Source organism: Coffea arabica, chromosome 1c (genome assembly GCF_036785885.1).
Source record: "Coffea arabica cultivar ET-39 chromosome 1c, Coffea Arabica ET-39 HiFi, whole genome shotgun sequence".
NCBI lineage: Eukaryota > Viridiplantae > Streptophyta > Magnoliopsida > Gentianales > Rubiaceae > Coffea > Coffea arabica.
The window spans coordinates 7,279,185-7,298,865 of record NC_092310.1 but is presented as its reverse complement, the minus strand read 5'-3'; the positions used below and the strand labels follow the sequence as shown (position 1 = coordinate 7,298,865).

The 19,681-nt window shown below is 34.8% G+C and overlaps 1 protein-coding gene across 1 annotated transcript; it reads right to left on the bottom strand.

Moving 5' to 3' along the window:
* Positions 1-16,295: 16,295 nt before the first annotated feature.
* Positions 16,296-18,355, bottom strand: LOC113712220 (cytochrome P450 81Q32-like). Its single transcript, XM_027235578.2, has 2 exons — positions 17,331-18,355; positions 16,296-17,113 (listed from the first exon to the last, which is right to left on the bottom strand). Exons 1-2 carry the CDS (start codon positions 18,207-18,209, stop codon positions 16,484-16,486), a joined length of 1,509 nt encoding a protein of 502 aa, XP_027091379.1. The 5' UTR covers positions 18,210-18,355; the 3' UTR covers positions 16,296-16,483.
* Between the last annotated feature and the right edge of the window lie 1,326 nt (positions 18,356-19,681).

The window sequence follows — 19,681 nt, the reverse complement described above, 5'->3', positions numbered from 1 at the left end:
TGACTAAAAATCCATAATTTCAATCACCAAACTGTATATGATGAAAAACTTTTCACATCAAATATTTGGGATACTGTGGCTACTCCCAAATATATAATGTAAAAGTGAAATTCTTGGCATGACATCTGTGAGAACCCGTAATTTTCTTAATTTTTAGATTTTATTTTATTCTAATTGCACGCTTTTCACATTTTCTTTATTCGAAAAATTTTTAAATTAATTTTTATGAGCAAATATGGTTTTTAAATTATTTTTCTAGTATAAGTTAGTTCATGAGGTTTTAAGAGTATATACCGGATATGGGACCCACTAGTGCGGTAAGTTCGGTAAAATTCGGCCAATTAGGTTTAGTTGGGTATACCGGATTTAATTTATCAAGTGTTAAGAGATAATTAGAGATTACCTAGATGGATTATCATTGGAGAGACAAAAGGATAGAGTTGCACTAAAAAGGTGACAAGTGTCACTTGGTGACTTAAAGTTGGACTTTGACCATTTTACCAACTTTACTAAATAACCAAGAAATTGACCCAAAAATTCACCTTCTTCATACATCTCTTGGCCGACTCTCACAAGGGAGAAAAGAAAAGAAAACCCTTCAATCTTCTTCAACTAACCTTGCTTAATCTTGCAATTTAACCGTTTAAACCTCAAATCTTTCCATAAAAACCCTTAGCTAGGTGGTTTTGAGGTAGTGGGTGAAGTGGTTTGGAAGAAATTGGTGCTAAGTTGCTTCCTTTCTTGAGGTTGCAAGGTGAGTAGCTAGGGAATTCTTTCTTTGGTCTTGATAATGTCAAATTAATGACTTGTGTTGGTTAAAGATGTGATTTTGTGGAAGATTTCTTGACTTTTGGTAGAGATTGGTGAAATTTTTATTTTTATCTATGATTTTTCTATTTTATATGTTTAATGTTGGTTGGCCATATATGATGGGTTGGAATGGTCTAGAATGAAGCTTTGATGCGTAAATTGTAGCTATTTGCGGAAAATTTCCGCTTTGTACTGAAATTTCCAGATTAGGGTCTCAATTAACCCCTATTCTGCCCGGTTCTATTCGGCTAGGTTGGAGGCCAAATCAGCCTTAGGTTAAAACATAAAAGTTGTAGAAAATGATGTTTTATAGTTTTCTGTAAATTTTCAGCCCAATCTAAGCTCCGTAGCCTGTAAAAAGACAGAAATACCCCCAGATTGCCCTAGGTAGAGTTCGGTGGACAGAGTTGACACTTCACCCAATCTGACCGAGACTTTTCACCCTGATCCTTACCGAATTAGAATTTGGCCAAAACACAAAAGTTTTAGTGCGGTGTCTTAGCTTTCTAACAGCACTGGAAATGCCCCGATTGGACCTTGGTAGCCTAAGTTATGGTCGTTTAACCATAATACGGTAGCTAACCTGTTTGTGCAATTCTGGTTTGGTATCTTGAAATTTGACCTTGCTACACTATGAACTGGACTGAGTGGTTCTCATCAAAGTTGTAGCCCTTTATCTTAGCTTCGAAACGGTGTAAATTACACCTTAATCCAATAAGTGTAGCTTCAGTTGTGTTCATTCCGCCAAACAACGTCAAACCTGTCTTATTGTGAATACTTACGTTTGGTTGTCATATTGTTATGTAGACAAAGATGCCACGTTTGCCTATTGAAAACAGAAGAAGCAAAAAATATCAAGGGCAAAGCCAGATTTTATCAGGAATGATAATGGTTGTTATTGCACTGTTTATGATGTGGTACCAGTTAATATTTATTCATCTCAAAAGTAGAAGACGCCAAATAAAATCAAAAGAAGAAAAAGTCACTGAGCGCATGCAACACTTATTCAATTTGACTAGGGAGAGTGATGCTTATTGTATTAGCGAACTTCGTATGGATAGACGAACATTTGGGATATTATGTGAAATGATTAGAGACACTGGAGGTTTGAAAGCTACAAGAAACATGTCAATAGAAGAAATTGTTGCCATGTTTGTATATGTTTTGGCTCACCACAAGAAAAGTAGAACAATTTGTGGTCTATTTTGGAGAAGGAGAGAAACGATGAGTCGTCAATTTAATCTTTGCCTCCTAGCAGTTTTGAAATTGCATACTATATTACTTAAGAAGCCTGAGCCTATTACCGAAGATTGCACAGATGAGAGATGGAAATGTTTTAAGGTAATTCAAACATTAAAATACAATCATTTAATAAAATATATATTTTCATCTAAACTATCCAATATAGACATTTTAACTCTGTTATATTTTTTATTTTTCTTAAAATAGAATTGTTTAGGTGCCTTAGATGGGACATTAATAGATGTGACACCACCCACCGAACAAAAATCAAGATATCGAACGAGAAAAGGAAGTATTGCAACGAATGTATTAGGGGTTTGTTCTCCTAATATGCAATTTATCTATGTCTTGCCTGGTTGGGAAGGTTCGGCACATGATGGTCGTGTGCTTCGAAATGCTATCTCTAGACCAAATGGTCTTAGAGTCCCACAAGGTAAACATATATTGCAGTATTCAATACCATTCAATCAATTTTTTTTCGAAAATAAGGTAGTCTAGTATTAATTTGTGCATGATTGAATTTTGAAGGTTGTTATTACTTGGTGGATGCTTGATATTGTAATGCTGATGGATTTCTTGCCCCTTATCGAGGGCAAAGATATTACCTTAATGAATTCAATGGTTATCGACCACAAAGACCAGAGGAATATTTCAACATGAAACATTCTAAAGCTAGAAATATCATAGAAAGATGTTTTGGATTGCTAAAAGGAAGGTGGAAGATTCTAGCATCCCCTTCATTTTTTCCAATTCAAACACAAGTGCGAATAATTATGGCATGTTGTCTACTGCACAACTTGATAAGGAAGTTCATGACTTTTGATCCACAAGAATTACTACAAAGTGAAGAAAATGAAAGTGAAGATGAAGACAGTGATGAAGAAGTAGAGTACATATCCACTATTTTGCCAAGTGATCAATGGGCAAATTTTAGAAATAATTTAGCACATGAAATGTTTGACAATTGGAGGGCTGGACTTAGTATTTAGCTATGAATGGATGTTTAGCTCTTAGACTCATTAAATTTGGATTGACATTTGATGTACTCTTGTAGTGGATTTGTGAATTAGATTGACACTTGATGTATGTTCTTTTAAATTTGGATTGACTTTTAATTGTATGTTCTTTTATGTGTTTTGTTATATTATAAATTTCAGTTATATTCTATTGTGTATCAAAATTAATTGATATATATGGGTTGACTTCTAAATGATAGGATGGAGAATGATGAAATTGTACGTGGAAGATGGAAAAATAAATGTTTTTGGACTGGTGAAGAGGTAAATGTGCTCATAGAAGCATTGCAAGAGTTGGCTTGTGATCCAATGTGAAAATCAGATGGAGGATTTAAAAATATAATTATATGAGCGAATTGCTTAAAATTATCTTGAGTAAGCAACCTACTTTTACCAAACAAGTCAGCCCACATATTGAATCAAAAGTTAAGTGGCTGAAAAATAGGTTCCATGCAATTGTTGAAATGTGCAAAGAAAGTGGTTGTAGTTGGAATGATGCTGAGAAAAAGATTTCTTGTGAAAAACAGTGGTATGATGATTGGTGCAAGGTAAGAAATTGGTTACTTTTTACATTCTGATATGTTCTTTTTCAACCTTTTATTAAGATTATCATTTGTCTTTCTATTCTATCTCTAGACTCATAAGGATGCGAAGGGCTTTTGGGATGTCAAATTTCCATATTTAGGAGATCTTGAAATTGTATATGGAAGAGACAGAGCCACTAGAAATGTTGCTGAAGATTTTGCACAAGCTGTCCAAGATATGGAAGATGTCCAAAATTTGGAGGAAGGAGATGAAGGGTTTGATGCTATGTCAAACTCGGATAATGATAAGGTAGAAGAAGATGAAGTAAATTCCATGGAGCAATCAACTCAACCAAGCTCAACAAGCACAAGAAATTCCAAGAAACAAAAGAAACAATCACCTCCCATTGCAAATGTGTCAAAAAAAAATGAAATCTGCATCAACAACAAGGGGTGATCTTGATGCATCATTGCAACTTCTCACCAGCAAATTTGGAGATTTCATGGAGGGAATTCAAGCTAATTTCACAACTATGGCAGCAGCCATGTCAAATGAGGATAAACGTGAGCAATTGGTCTCCGATAGAAGAGATCAAGTTGTTGCTGAGTTAATGAAACTTGCTTTACCGAGTGGAGATGTAATGAATGCAGCCGACATACTTTCGGAGCAGATTTCCAAGCTTCATGTGTTCTACAATCTTCCTGTAGAAATGAAACGACAATATGTAATTAACCTCCTTTGTCCTCCATCTACTCGCTGAAGTAAAATTATTGTTAGCTGGAAAGTGATGATTTGATGGCAATTTCTTTTTGTTATGGTGATATGATTAGTCTTTTGGAGATTGTGGACATTGAGTGGCACTCTCGACTGGATTAGATAATTGATTTGTATTTGGTATGGTTAGCTTTTGTGATTTGAGTCTCATTCTTTTATTCATATATGTAAGGAGAGATCTATTTCATATCATTATTGTGACACCCCCACTTCTCCCTAAGGCGAACCAAAGGGTATCCGCGGGACGCTTGCTTAACTCTCGCCAGGACTCAAGCAATTCCATTTAAACTTATTGCCGGACCACACAATACAAGCCAATAACTTAGATACAATAAATGCGGAAGCGTTCAAGTTTAATAATAGTCATCCATTATCCGATCCATACATCGGGTGTTCAACAACCATCATAAATCCCAAATATACATCATGCCCTAAAAGTTACATTCGGATTCCAAAATACAACCCAAAAGCCAAGACATAGTCAAAAGTAATAGAAACCCTAAACAAAAGTGTATCAGGAAGGTTTCTTCGATACCTCGCCAAGTTCAATCCTGTTAAGGAAAACAAATCTACAGGATGAGCAAAACTCTCGTGAAGCCAAGAACACACATGCAGGCACATAGCTCGGGTAACAAGCCCAAGTAACAATTCAAGTAATAAATTGCAAGTAATTAATAATGCCAACAAAATGTAACAAAAGAACAATTCAAGGATATGGTAGCTCTCAGGAGCTAATTTTCACATTTTACCGATGTCATTCGTATACCTCCCCACGATGACTCTCCGTCAACCGGGTTGATATTTCATATCCGTAGTTCACCACTTACTCCTCATCCATCCACCATACACCGCTTCGGGCCCGCACGACATTTATAGGGCGATACTTCACGAGTATGCCAAGCGAGATCTCTCAATAGATCAAGCTTATCATGTGAATCTCATGGCTCACCGAGGTTCCCGACCAAGCCCATGCCGGCTCGAGTTCCAAGATCGCCCCTATGAGTTTGGGCGTCCCCCATGTATCATGTAAGTGTCGAGGAGATTCACTCCAACGACGTATGCAGCCATAGCATATCATGTCATGTATTCAAACATTTGACAGATCTAAGCAGGTATTTCAAGTCATGTAAACCAGGTAAATCATGTTAAGCATGAGTCATTTGTTTTCAAATGAGAACGAGTGCAATAAAGTACACACTCGACTCCATTTTCAAAAAATCAAGTAGGCTAAGCATGTAATCAAGTCCATAGAGTTCAAGTAGTCAAACACTTGACACTCACCAAGTTAAGCAAGCAAGCAGGTTGGATTGAGTGTTCAAACTTCCACGGTAGGGTCCTCTTGGAGGTTCTCGTGCGTGCCTAAACATCGAATAGTAGACAATTTCTATAAGTCCCTAAGTGGCGAGAAAGATTGAACACGAGTAGGGTTCGGAAATATTTTAGAAAATTTCGTTTGAGTTTGTCTTTGAAGTTGGATTCGCAAAAAGGTGCAAGACTCGAGAAAAATCGGATTATTATCCTTAGAATCATTGGTTGGAAACGAGTACAAGCGAAATGATTGGAAAACGAACGATCGAAATCGTAAGTGGGCTGGCCACGTCACAATTCGGCCGGAACCTGGCTGGATTGGAGGCAGTAGCCATCCTCATTTTTTTCAAATTCCAACTACAATCCGGCCGCCTATCTGGCCAGAAACTGGCCGGATTCAAGGCCGGATTCTAGAAAAATGCTTCCCGCGTGGATTTCTTTTGAAATTCCAGAATTTTCGATTTTTAGTAAAATTTTTGAAAAATCATAACTTCTTTTCTACTAGTCAAAAATTTATAAACTTGGTACCGTTGGAATCGTTTTTGAAAGTACTAAATGTTCTTAGAAGACACTGTTCCATGAATCTAAATGGAACATATTCAAAAATGAGCTTAAAGTTGCTGTTCCAGATCACCCAGGATTGAGTCGGGGTTGGTTTTTCGCTAACTTTGGAAATTCGGCAGAATTCACCCGTTGCAAACCAGCCCTCGAATTTTATAACTCAATTAGAGGTGCAAGTAAGGTTTAGGATAGAACAAGCGAATCAAGAATCGGAGTTTCGAGCACCAAGATATGGTATCTCAAAGTTGGGAAAAATTCAAGACTGTTAAACAATTTTTCAGATTTGGATTTCCGACTTTGGACCTTTAGTTAAGTGTCGGAACGGATTTGGATTAGTACCAAATTTTGCAGTATAGTACTCCTATATGAAGGGTATCTCTCTATCAAATTTCGTGGAAAGATACTTTCGGAAAGGTAGTTAACCAATCAACCAAAGTTTTGAAATTACTAAGGCAAAACTGCCTTTAGCTCTATTTCTCCCCGTTTCCAAACATTCGGCTAAGAAAACCTCCAAACATGGTTCATTTGTGCAATAAAAGTCCAAGGAACCTACATGGTACATCTGGTAGGTGTTTAGCACCAAGAAATTCATTTAGTAAGACCATAACAAGTCTCACATCTAATCTGTCCAAATCTAAGAGTTTTCGAAAACGAGGCAGTCGCCGTATTTTGATCATAACTCACTCAATTGAACTCGGAATTGGAAATGGTTGATAGTGTTGGAAAATAAATTCATAGGGATATAATTTCACAGAAGAAATCATTTTGAATTTTGGTACACAACTAGCTCGAAATCTAGCTTCAAGTCACAGCTTCTGTATTTCATTCTAGCAGAACAGAGAGACAGAATAGCTGAATTCAGAAGAGTGGTGCAGTTCACACACATGGAACCAAAATGTGCATTTTATACCGTTGGAAATAAGGGGATGTCTATTTTCAAATGCCACTAACGGCACTTGATTTTGACGTCGGAACATGGAGTTATGGACGAAATACGAATACTGGTCTGGCCATGACGTGAACAGCTTCCAGATTACTAGCTTTGGGAATAAATTCATTTGACCAACCAAAACTCAACATTTTTCAATGAAAATTTTTACACAACTACTACAACATGTAAACAACACAATCAAGCCATTAAATCCTCAAATATCTGCATTAAAGTGGCTGAACAAAGCAGGGGCAAAATGGTCAGATTTGGCCTTTGCACCCAACGTGAGTTTGCATCAATTTTCCATCAACAAACCACTAATTTAAACACTAATCCAACATTATAAACATCATCAAGCATAAAATCAGCAACAACTCAAGAGTGGAAGTTCATAGAGCCCACTTTTCCAATTTTTCCAACAACAACCACAACCCATATGCAAATTTAAGCTCATAAGTGTAATCCTACTCTTATAAACTAAGTTTAGAATGTTAGATCACTATATACCTCCTTGGTGCTTAAGACCAGAATTTCGGCCCTCCTTGAAGCTCCAAGAAACCATGAAAGCTCCTCCCTTTTGAAGCTCAAAGTGTTGTCCAAGTGAAGAGCTAAGTGTATGTGAAGTTTGGTGTGAATCTATGAAGGTTTGGTGGTGATTTTAGTGAGTTTTGTAGAGGTAATGTTGGAAAAGTTTTCAGTTGTTTCTCTGCAGCTGCTAGCCGACCATGGAGGTTGGAGAAATGACTTGATGGGTCTGACCCTTTGGCGTATAAGGAATGCTAATCGTCTAATAGTTTAAGTGCGGAAAAGAATCAATTGCAAATAGTGCGCCTACGCGCGCGTTTTGTGCTCGATTTCTCTTAAGTTTGTTGCACTAGTGCACTAAACCTCTAGGGCACCTATATTCATATAAATATTATTCATTCTTAATTGTTCCAAAATAATGGTCCAAAGTCCCTCAATTAAGAGCGTACGTGAAAACACGTATTTCCAATTTAGGCGCGAAAAAATGAAACCTTCAAGAAATTCTTATAACGATCGTACTACTAACTATCACTTGAGTTTTTAAACCTAAAATTGCCTATTTTAGGACCATTGTATATGTCTCAAATTTTTGAGTTTATTGTACTCCCAATTAGCTAAAGTTTTTTAGACACGTTTTCACTTTTCACTAATCAAGCTTTTAAGAAAAAAAAATTCTTGAAATGAGACGCTTTAAAAATATAACGAAACTATAAAATCATGTACTTAGGTCTAATAAGACTAGAAAATATTATTCGTGGCACAAATCCAAATAAATAATTAATTAAGCCAAAATTAGGGATTTTAAAAATAATAGATTTTCGAGTCCTCACAATTATCTAATGTAGGAACCACAAACGACTTGTTAATGGAGTAAATTTCCAAAAAGAAAGAGTTTTTAAACTAACTTCCTAAAGGGTGGCAATTTTTGAGTCTCTTCCCAAAGGGAAAAAACACATTCAAGAAATGCGTTCTTCCAAATAAAAATGTAACTTTCAAATACATTATTTTAATTTTCGTAAATTTGTTTAAATACAAAAAATTGGTTAAATAGCGTATTAAATACAAAACCTGCTAATTTCCCATAAAGAGCTGGTATCTTATGGGTAATTTCTTTTTTTTTTAACTTTCACATATTTAATTTATGTTAAATACAAAACATACTAGTATTCCTTTGGACGCTATTTAACCAATTTTTCCCATAAAGAGCTGGTATGTTTCCCATAAAGAGTTGCTACAAAACCTGCCAGTTTCCCTTAAAGAGCTGGTATCTTATAGGCAATTTCTTTTTTTTTTTAACTTTCACATATTTAATTTATATTAAATACAAAACATACTAGTTTTCCTTTGAGCACTATTTAATCAATTTTTCCCATAAATAACTGGTATGTTTCTCATAAAACTGGTACAAAACATATTACAAAACCTGCCAATTTCCCATAAAGAGCTGGTATCTTATGGGCTATTTAACCAATTTTTCATATTTAAACAAATTTCCAAAACATAAAATAACGTATTTGAAAGTTGCGTTTTTATTTGGAAAAACACATTCCTTGGATGCATTTTTCACCCTTTGGGAAGAGACTCAAAAATCGTCACCTTTTGGATGATTGTTTAAAAACTCCTTTTTTTGGGAATTTACTCCTTGTTAATGTAGCCACTATATTTATTTTCTGGTATTAATTTTTTTATCATTTATGATTTTCTTATGTTTTATCAAAAAGTTAATAACTATTGTAGTTACAATTATGAAGATGTTAATTTGTCGTATGTGTAATTCTTTTGTTTTAGAAGAATTGTTATATCAGGGGTAATTTTGGAATTTAATTGCATTTAATTCCGAAACACTCATCAAACCAGCATCAGGAATTGGAACAATACTAATTCCAATGTGCGAACCAAGTTAGATATTGGAATGAAAAGTTTTAATTCCAAAACCAGAGTCTATGATTTCATTTCCATTTCCGATTCCAATCTGTGAAACAAGCAGCCCCTAAATAAATGTTTCTTTAGTTACCTTGGAAGCTAACTCAGAGCTGCGGAATGATTATCAATCATGGATGAGCGTGACTTGTGCACAATGCTTCCAAAGACTTGGCCTTGCCCAAAGTCAAAACCAGTTTTTCTTCCAAATCCACCAACCGAGGACCCAATCTTTCCCAATCAAAACTTTGTAGCATTGTTCCCAATGACAGGTTAATCAATCTCATGCTCAAGGCTGTCCCTGGACAAGCCCTCCTATCTTTTCCAAATGGAAGAAATTTGAACCCTTCTTCACATACCTCTTCATTCTCTCGAATTTCTGGCTTTCTGGCTTAAACTTGTTTGGTTCTTCCCAGACATTAGGGTCTCTATGAATAACCCAAGTATTTACTAATGAAGTTTGCCTTTTAGGAATTTTAAAGCCTCCTATACTGCAATCCCCAAATGAATAATGAGGCACAAGCGTTGGTGCTGCCGGAAAAAGTCCGACTGTTTCTTTAATTATTCAACATAAATACGGCAATTTGGAGAGATCTGAATCCTCAATCAGTTGCCCTGATTGTGTGGCATTGTTGTCTATTTCATTTCTTACCTTCTCCAATACCTCAAGGTGGTTTAGCATAAGGGACATAAACCACTCCATGGTCAGAGTTGAAGTGTGTATTCCTGCAGTAAACATAATCACTCAAAACAACAAGGCATTTATTGTCAAAATGAAAGTAAAGCCTAACATAACAATACAATTTTAAATTTTGTATGCGCCAACAGATATTCAAAAGGACTTTTGTAAAAAATTGATCGTTGAGTAATTCTTTTCAACTGGAACAAATGAAAAGGATATTTTAAAGGTTGAATAAAGGACTGTTGTTGAAAAAAATTCTTCTTAGTTTGTGTTAGGATATTGACTTAATTTCTTTTAGTCAAGATTCCTATTTGGTATGGAAAGTAACTAATTTCCTAATTGGATTTAGTTACTTGAAGTAGTAGTCGAGTAAAGCCCTATTTAGCTAGAATTAGATACTATTTTCTACTCTATATGAGTTTAGAAAATAGTATTGGTTTCCAATTGTTATTTGATTTTTTGGCAGTAATGTTCTCTATAAATAAATAGATTGACATACTACAAAGATACACAAGGAGACACAAGGGGCATCATGTAGCCTTATACATGGGTTGTGAAAGAGGGTTCTTGGGAGATGAGAGATGGTATACAAGGGTTGGGTTTGGATTCAAGTTGTATTATTGTATAGGATTTTCCCCTCATAATAAAGACGGGTTTCTCTTCGTAGACGTAGGCTCAATGGTGGAGTCGAACCACGTTAAATGTTGTGTGTCATTTATCTTTCATACTTGTGGCTTGTTTCTCATTAAATTGTTATGCACTTGATATCTCAATAGTTGCTTATTCCGCACCTGAATCCTAACAAGTGGTATCAGAGGTTGGTTGCGAGATTGGACTGCTCAAGATTCGTAGTTGGATCCTAGTTAACTATTGAGATCAAGTGGATTGGTAGCTGTCACCAATTGAACAATTTAATAGGTAGTATCCTTGTTTCAATAGCTTGACAAAAAGCATTGATGGTAAAGGATGAAAAGTCAAAAATATGGAGATGCTTGACGGTGAATCTAGGCAGGTGATTCAAGGGTCAAGGAAAAGGTGAATTCCAATGTTGATTTTGGACGTGAATCGGTGGAGACTTTCTCACACCTCCAATGGTTGATACTTCATCCCGGTGGATTTTAGATTTTTGTTATGTTTTTTGGATAGTATGGCACGTGTCCCAAAGAAACAAGGAGATCTAATTTCTATGCGCCAAAAGACTCTGACAGATACGAGTTTTTTGTTTTAGGTGGAGTCTTGGAAACTATATGTGGCGAGACAGTCCTGAAGATGGGAAGAAGTATGGCGACTTTACCACTTAATTGCCTCAATGGTTAGGGTTAGAGCTCACAGAAGGGCATCCTAGATTGCAAGTGGTGGTGAGAAGAAATCCTGCAAAGGGAGATGGTGAATTGAGGCACCTTCTCACGAGTCAACTGCAGGTTGGACTCATGGTAACTACACATGTTCATTTGCCGATTGAATCAATTTGGTGGCAGGACTGTATTGATTCGGGTGTGTAGTTTGGTACCATATTATTTGATAGTTAAAGGCAAATGGAGTTTTTGGATGGTTTGCTAAAAGAAATATTCGCCAAGGTAGAGATTTGTTAGGAAATTGGCTTAATTTCTTTTAGTCAAGATTCCTATTTGGTGTGGGAAGTAGCTAGTTTCCTAATTGGAATTAGTTACTTGAAGTAGTAGTCAAGTAAAGCCCTATTTAACTAGAATTAGATACTATTTTCTACTTTATATGAGTTTAGAAAATAGTATTGGTTTCCAATTGTTATTTGATTTTTTGACAGTAATGTTCTCTATAAATAGGTAGATTGGCATACTACAAAGATACACAAGCAAACACAAGGGGTATTATGTAACCTTATACATGGGGTGTGAGAGAGGGTTTTTGGGACATGAGAGATGGTATACAAGGGTTGGGTTTTGGGTTCAAGTTGTATTCTTGTATAAGATTTTTCTCTCATAATAAAGAACAAGTTTCTCTCCGTAGATGTAGGCTCAATGGTGGAGTCAAACCACGTTAAATGTTGTGTGTCGTTTATCTTTCATACTTGTGGTTTGTTTTTCATTAAATTGTTATACATTTGATATCTCAATAGTTGTTTATTCCGCGTTTGAATCCTTACAGTTTGTTTGACATCTTGTTATATGGCTTGTTCTCGTTTACAATGGATTTCTAAATTGCACTCTAGAGTAATTCTTTAAACTAATAATGTTTACAAATCCGAAGGCTATTTTGATCTGCAAAGTGGTCAAAAGCAAATTTTGGGCATGTTTGGCAAGCAAGCTTTTTGTCAAATTTGTCTGTTACAAGTTTTTAAATTATTTTAACTATATTAATCTCAAAAAATTTCTTAAAACTTTAAAACTATGCACATCAAAATATCCAAAAATTTACACACTTCAAAAATATTTCCTACAACTCTTACAGTAAATTACAGTAAAATTTTAAACAAACACCCAAAAAACTTATTTACCAAATGGGCCTTTATTTAGTAATGCACCTTAGGATGGCATTTTAGAAACAAATAATAGGAAGAAGACAAAATGCAGGCGCTTGATCAGTCAAAATATTCTTGATTGCGGCCCCTTTTTGCACGCTGAGATTTCACATTACTCCATAAACCTCACTGAAATCCAAATAGTACGGGACAACATATATTTGATACTTTAGTGTCATCTCTTACCACTTTCGATCCGCCGTGTGGACAATCACGAGCTAATCACATGAGTTAATTTGCAGTTTAACTAAGGACCTTTTCTTTTAAAATCTTGTTCTACGTTCGCTTCTCCGTTACCATCCAATACATCCAAATCTGGAATTTTTTTTTTTTTTTTTTGTGTAAGCGGGAGGACTCGAACCCGAGACCTCTTGCTTACACTCCCTCCCCCCGTACCACCCAACCCAACCCTCCCCCCCTAAATCTGGACTTATTAAATGATTAAATCTAAATTGTCAAATCATTACAAATATAAAAAGATTTTTTTTTTCAGTTTAAAAAATCCAGCCCATTTCTGGATCACTCAACCACTCATGTATTGGGTGTAAACGATCCTAGATTTGAGCTAGATTCGAGCTCGAGTGTGAGAATGTATGTGGTGTTTAAGTGCTTTGTGGAAAGAGTTTTGATATTGTCAAACAAGTATAATTCATAAGGTGGCTTGTGTTCTATGGCAAAATACTAAAAATTTTTAATAATTTTCTTGTGTTGTTCAAGCTATTAATGTAAACCAACTTTGTTACTATTATTTTCAGACTTATTCTAGAATATCTTTGTAGGAAGTTTTAAAGTTCCTCGCCTACAGCCTTAATGGATTGATTTATTTCCTTCCCTTATTGTTTCATCTTATTTTATGAGCATCTTTAGTTCTTTAAATTTTTTATCTAATAAAAAATAGGGGCCATTCTCACTCAAACAAAAAATGCTTTCAGTCACCACTAATGATAATAAGTCTATCTTTCCTTATTGTAAATTTATTTCTTAATTCTTTTAGGCATGTTCAAATTCACAGTTTTTTCCCCCTAAATAGTTTATCATCTGAAGGGGTACTTTGGATATAGAATAGACTTAACGACCTCTCAAAATTAATTTAGTAATTTTAGCATATAAAATGAGATAACACCTATTATAAAAATGGAAGAATCCTTGGACAAGTTTTTAATAATACACTAAGAAAATGCACGTTGCATTTGTCGACATTGAAACAAAATTTCTCCCTTTAGTTTTAAGATAATACTACTTAATTATCTTACTTATAAATTTATATGATAATATTTGGAGTTGTGATGAAATCATATTTCGTTAGTCAGTGAACAATCATTCTCAACAGTGTTATCCCACGTGTTTCTTATGCACTTTTATGAATCTACCGTAGAATTGCAAAACTCATCATATTATTTCAAGACAATAGTTCGGTCCATTGAATTTTTAATTATTCTAACTTCAAATGTGAAATAGGTTAGTTAAAATTGTATGGTTCTAAGCTTCTTTTTCTAGGAAACTTTTATACCTTTCTTAGCACTGAGCTTGTCCTTTTTTAGAGACAAATATTTCATGTCATATTTTGCTCATTTTTGCTCTTTGTTTGCCTTGGTCATTCTCTTTATTTTACGGCCTTAGCCTTTTAGAGATAGTTTTCTCATGTGTTCGTATTGATTTTGCTAAAACATTATATAAAATCTGAATATGAAGAGATAAAAAGTTTGTGAACACAGTTTTAAAGGCCAAATAATTGACTTTTTAGATTTAATATTAATTATAGAGCTTAATAGGTGATTCTTATATTTAAAAAAAATAAAAAAAATTTACAATCTTAGTCTTTGCGTTTATTCTTTTATACAATTCTTCTTAAGTAAATATGTATTGTTATCAAAGTGTTGTTTGCCATTTAATTGCACAGTCTCCTTTTTTCTTGAACCTACTCTTAAAGTCCACTTTTGCAGTCCAACATTATTCTTCTTAATGATTATATTGACACTGACATTTTTTAGAAGCAGTTAGACATAACTGAGAAGTTAAAAAAAAAAAAAAAAAAGGGACATAAATGAGAAGTTTATGTAGCAGATATTATTGCATTATCATTCCAGGGTAATTTATGTCAAGTTGCTTCAAGTTATATTTCTTTATTTTGATATGTGAAAAAATTTTGAAGTCATTTGATTAACTGATGTAGAGTTAAAAAATTAGAGTGTGAAAACGAACCCTGAAAAAAAAAAATGGCTTGAATATTCTTTAAGAATTATGTGTTCTGGAGACTCCAAAATTAGTTTTGCGATCTTAACAGGTATTGGTCCTTCAACGTTCACCAGACTGCGGATAAATTGAACTTATAATTAGCTACAGACATCTTCTAAAATACCTGTCATCATTCTAATAGAACAAATTTTAATTTGAAAAGTTCACAAATAAATTGAAAATTCAAAAAAATGCAAAACCAAAAAAAAAAAATCTAATAATCTGGGATTCGAAATGGTGAATATGTACCTATAACTCGCGAAAAGAGTTATATCTTCATAAACTTAGTTGCAACATCAAAATTATGCATGTCTAATACATCAAACAGATATATGAAAAACATGAAAGCTTTATACACCGCCAACAAAAATTTGACAAAGAAAAAAGTATGCCAAAGGAAGTTAAACATGTAAAAGTTTTGAGTGAATGTGAAATAAAAGACACTGATACCAATAAAAGAGTTCTTAAGCTAACTTAGCAACGGTTTTGGTGGATAAATTTAAGATGGTCATGCACTGAGTTATGACAAAGAAAGGAAATTCACTGTCGAACTTAAACTTGAATTTGAGCTTAGCTAATTTTCTTTGAAGTCTAGCTCGAGTTACCCACAATTGGGTTCGAGTTAGCTCGATAACCTCGCTACTCATGAGTAGATGTGCTAAAATGAGTGATTTGGGTGGTTTGGGCGGTCATAATTAAGTAGTCGGTATAATTAAGTCAATTCATTTATACTCATTTAATAAATGAGTATAGATATACCCAATTATCTATTTATGAGTCACTTACAATTCTACTTTTTTTGCATGCTATTTGATAAGAAATAACGGTATTTATTGTTATTAAATTGATAAGAAATTCAAATTTATTTGCTTAACACTAATTAAAAGTTGAGTATAAATGTCTAATTATTTTTAAATGGATACAAATGGATTAATCAAGTTAACTCAGTATTCACTAATTAAATGAATTTAATTGGGTACTCATTTAAATTCATTCAAAATTAGTGGGTGAGTTTGAGCCGATCATTGGTGGGCGGATTTGGACGAATCAATATAATTGGATTGTGATTGGCATCTCTAGTCATAAGACATTCTTTTTGCTTGTTTTGTTGAAGCCCCAAAACCACTTTATGTAACAATAAAGAAACGCAGTTAAGGTTGAAGATTTTCTATAATTACAAATGTGGAAAACCAAAGACCTCCAGTAGATGCACTTACAGTGAATTGAAAAGACCAATATTAAAAAACAAAAAGAAAAAGCCAAACACGGTTTAGTTCAAAGCCTATTTAATCTTTAATAACTGCATAGACTGAAAGATTTTCATGCTTATATTCTCCTTCCTCTTATTTTCACTTTTTTTCACACTTTGCAATAGGTGCACCTTTGTAGTTTGAGCTTTAAGTATTTCAGATAGTATTATGATACAATCTTCAAAAGCCACCAGTCATGTTCTTTAGTCAAAGCTGAGAAACCAATTCAATCATGGATGAGCGTGGCCTGAACAATGCTTCCAAAGGCTTGGCCTTGTCCAAAGTTATACCAGATTTTTCTTCTAAATCCACCAATTGAGGCCCTACTCTTTCCCAATCAAAACATTGTAGCATTGTTCCCAACGTCAGGCTAATAAATCTCATGCCTAAGGCAGCACCTGGACAAGCCCTCCTACCTTTTCCAAATGGAATAAATTTGAACCCTTCATCGCAAGCCCCTTCATTAATTCCCTCAAACCTTTCTGGCTTAAACTTGGCTGGCTCTTCCCAAACCTTCGGATCTCTGTGAATAGCCCAAGCATTTACTAACAAAGTTGTGCCTTTAGGAACTTTGAAGCCTCCTATGGTGCAATCCTCAGATGAATAATGAGGCAAAAGAGTTGGTGCTGCAGGAAAAAGTCTAAGTGTTTCTTTGATTATGCAACGCAAATATGGCAATTTGGAGAGATCTGAATCCTCAATCAATTGCCCTGATTGTGTAACGTTGTTGTCTATTTCACTCCTTGCCTTCTTCAATACCTGGGGGTGGTTTAGCATAAGGGACATAGCCCACTCCATGGTCAGAGCTGAAGTGTGTACTCCAGCAGTGAACATAATCTAGAAGAACAACAAGGCATGTATTGTCAAAATGAATGTAAAGCCTAACATAAGAGATTACCAGCTAGAAGAGGAGTTCACTGACTAATTGGAGAAAAGGTTGATTTGCATTAAAAAAAAATGAAATATGAAAATAGAAACCGGATATAAAGAGCAATAATTACCAAAGCAAAAAATATTATGTTAAGGAGAAAAGAGAAATGGCAAGTTGGCTTACTAGTATGATCCCTTTGACAGTTTCATCAGTTAAGAATTCAGGTTCAGCATCTTGAAGGGACAGCAATGCTTGGATAACAGTTCTTCTCTGCTCAGTCGAGCATGAGCCACCTTCACCTTCCTTTTTCCTAGTTTGATCAATGAGATCCCTGAATAATTTGTCCCTCTTTTGCTGTAAATTGCTCAAATTTTTCTCCAACCCTCGAAATCCAATCCATCTCAAGACAGGGACATAATCACAAATACCCATGAAGGAGATCAGCGAAAACAAATCAGCTGTTTTATCAGATGGCCATTTTTTTCCTGCAAGCATTTTCATGATCACATTGAATACCAAATCCAAGAACACAGAGTTCATGTTTACATCTTTCCACACTTTGTCATCAGAGTTCATTGAGAACAATTTCCTGACACTGAAACGGATTTCCTCTGTCCAGATTGAGGAAAAGTTGTGGAGACTAGCGGAAGAAAAAATATGGATGGTGGTAACACGGCGGAGATTTCGCCAGTGGTCTCCATAAGGAGAGAATCCGATAGTACTGTTGTTGTAGCCAAGGATTTTGCCAGAAATGGACCCTGGTCGGTTAGCAAAGATAACATCATTAGTCTTAGTGAAGCATTCCTCTGCAAGAGATGGTGAGGAAACAACAAGTATAGGACGAATCCCAAATCGAAGGGAAATCAGGGGGCCGTATTTGATGGAGAGAAGTTGAAGAGCACGGTGAGGGGCAGCTTTCAGGAGGTGCAGATGGCCTAGAATTGGGAGAGCTGGTGGACTTGGAGGCTTTAGTGTTCTCTTGTTTTCTTGAAGATGTTTTATAGCAACTAAGACTACCAAGAAACTGAGAACTAGGATGCTATAGATGACTTCCATGATCATTAACAGGAAACAAGGGAGGTATTTTTTGCTTTTGAAGATGGATGCAGATTTACATCACTATCAAGTGTAAATGAATCATTATCCGCTGAAATGAATCCAAAAGGATAAGGTCACCGTACAGGCCAGTTTGTTGCCTTCCTTATTGATTTTTTTTTTTGCTTTGGCTTGGCTCTTTATGACTTTTTTGAGATTGGTGCTCAATAGCTTTGGTGAGAAAACATGAAGTCTTGACAAAATTGGCCCCTTTTCAATAATCTGTACATCATCTCAATTTTGTTGATTTTTTGTATCTAAATTAGTGAAACAATGATTTTTTTTTTTTTTAAATAAACAGATACATCTTTTTTTTCGAAAACGATAATTCTGATACATCAGTAATTCTTTTCTAGACTTAGTGTGGGTAACGTGTTGTTCTCAAATATGAATATTACTAACTTAATTCTTTTTAAGACTAAGAGAAAACGGTTCTTTTAATTTAACTTATTTTAAAGTATATTGAATTGAATGATAATTGTTAAAGAAATTCAGTGTAACTTAACCAAACAGGAATATACATGAATTCAAAGTTAGATGAAAATATTTTGAGAAATATGTTGGAACTATGTTGCAGCGAGATAATAGTGTAAACCAACGTCTCGACGGATTAAAACAAAAAGAGTTATCATTTTTTGTGAGACTTAAAACTTTTCATGATTACCCAAAACAAAAATGGCAAAAACACCAAACTTGTTATGAAACAAATACAAATAGATGTGGATGTCCATTCAATTCCCCAAGAGGATTAATGTGATACACTTATCTTCTCATGAAACAACTCAATTTTATCATCTTGATGTACTATTCCATGTATAAGTATTAAAGTTAGTTAATGTATTATTCATTCTGCTTTCCGTAAAAATAGATGTTATTCCAACCTCATTTGCAATCTTGTGAACTCCAAACAAACTAGTGAATGAAAGTATAAATTTCTTTCTACTTTCACTACCAACAAATATATACGTATTAGTATCAATTATACAATAAAACTACGTACGCTGGTGCACGAGATAGTTCCTACTCTTTTTGGGCCACGTTTATATTTATCCTGGCAAACAACATCGATTTAAGTGTATAACAAAAGGAAAATAGGAATGTGAAAAACCATGTAATTTTGAAAGCCACAAAAAACTCTTAACTGTAATGTTTCTCAATCGTCATCCTATATCGTTAACCCTATAGCTTAGATATTTGACTTGTGATTTTTATACAGTTTCACGAATATTTAAAATCCCGAACAATACATGTAACGACCAAGGGGCCTTTATATATGTTTATAACTTTCAATGACTGAGGGAGTTTTGTGTTTGTTTATAATTTTAGAAGTTACGGTGTCTTTCGTGCTGCTGAAAATAACATCACTCAAATTTGGCCTCGCTTGACCCATTCAAGTGAAGGAGTCTAGATCCATTCAGAAAAAACCCATTCAAGTAGTT